The 888-nt window shown below is 62.5% G+C and overlaps 1 protein-coding gene across 1 annotated transcript in view; it reads left to right on the top strand.

The window, feature by feature from the left end:
- The window catches only part of SLC4A5 (solute carrier family 4 (sodium bicarbonate cotransporter), member 5), a 23,844-nt gene that overhangs the window by 19,032 nt on the left and 3,924 nt on the right, over positions 1 to 888 (top strand). Inside the window, exon 19 of the mRNA XM_009574784.1 lies at positions 4 to 165. Coding sequence (XP_009573079.1) covers positions 4 to 165 — 162 coding nt within the window. The remainder of the gene's footprint in view (positions 1 to 3; positions 166 to 888) is intronic.

Genomic DNA, 888 nt, shown 5'->3' with positions numbered 1-888 from the left:
CAGCCCACCCGTCTGGACCGAGGGTGGTTCGTGTTTCCCTTCGGGAAGAACCCGTGGTGGGTTTACCTGGCGAGCGCCCTGCCCGCCCTCCTCGTCACCATCCTCATCTTCATGGACCAGCAGATCACGGCCGTCATCGTCAACAGGAAGGAGCACAAGCTGCGGGTGAGCCGGGCCTGGCCCCCTGCTACGGGGCCCAACGCCGGGTCCCGCCGGCGTCCCCGCGAGCACCCGCTTTTGGGGTGCGGATCGGGTGCTGCTGCAAGGCAAGGGGGGGGTTGCCCCAGTTTGGCGTGCTGTGCAAAGCAGGAGCTCGCTCTTTCCTTTGCAAGCTGTATTTTTGGGGTGACAAAGCCTCTGGGGTGTTAAATTCACCCGATGCTGTAGGTAGTGGGGTGCTGTGGGGTGCGCTGCAGCAGCGCAGGGTGCAGTGGGGGGATGCAGGGTGCACTGTGGCAATGTGGGGTGCATCAGGGTGACACAGTGTGTGTAAGAGCAATGCAGGGTGCTTCAGGGGGATGTGGGGTGCACCGTGGCAATGTGGGGTGCACTATGGCAATACGGGGTGCATCAGCGCAATGTGGGGTGCACTGCAGCAATGATTGGTGGTGCAGCGTGCACTGTGGGGGATGCAGGGTGTACCGTGGCAAAGTGGAGTGCATCAGGGTGATGCGGGGTGCTTCAGGATGATGTGGGGTGATGCAGGGTGCAGCGTGGCAATGTGGGGTGCATGAGGGTGTGCAGGGTGCTTCAGGGTGATGTGGGGTGATGCGGGGTGCACCAGGGCAATGCAGGGTGCATCAGGGTGATGCAAGGTGCTCTGCGGCGATACAGGGTGCTTCAGGGTGATGCGAGGTGCACCATGGCGATGCAGGGTGCACTATGGCA

Source organism: Fulmarus glacialis, unplaced genomic scaffold (assembly GCF_000690835.1).
Source record: "Fulmarus glacialis isolate BGI_N327 unplaced genomic scaffold, ASM69083v1 scaffold21183, whole genome shotgun sequence".
Taxonomy (NCBI): domain Eukaryota; kingdom Metazoa; phylum Chordata; class Aves; order Procellariiformes; family Procellariidae; genus Fulmarus; species Fulmarus glacialis.
The sequence above is the reverse complement of the archived record's forward strand: the minus strand, read 5'-3'. Positions and strand labels throughout refer to the sequence as shown.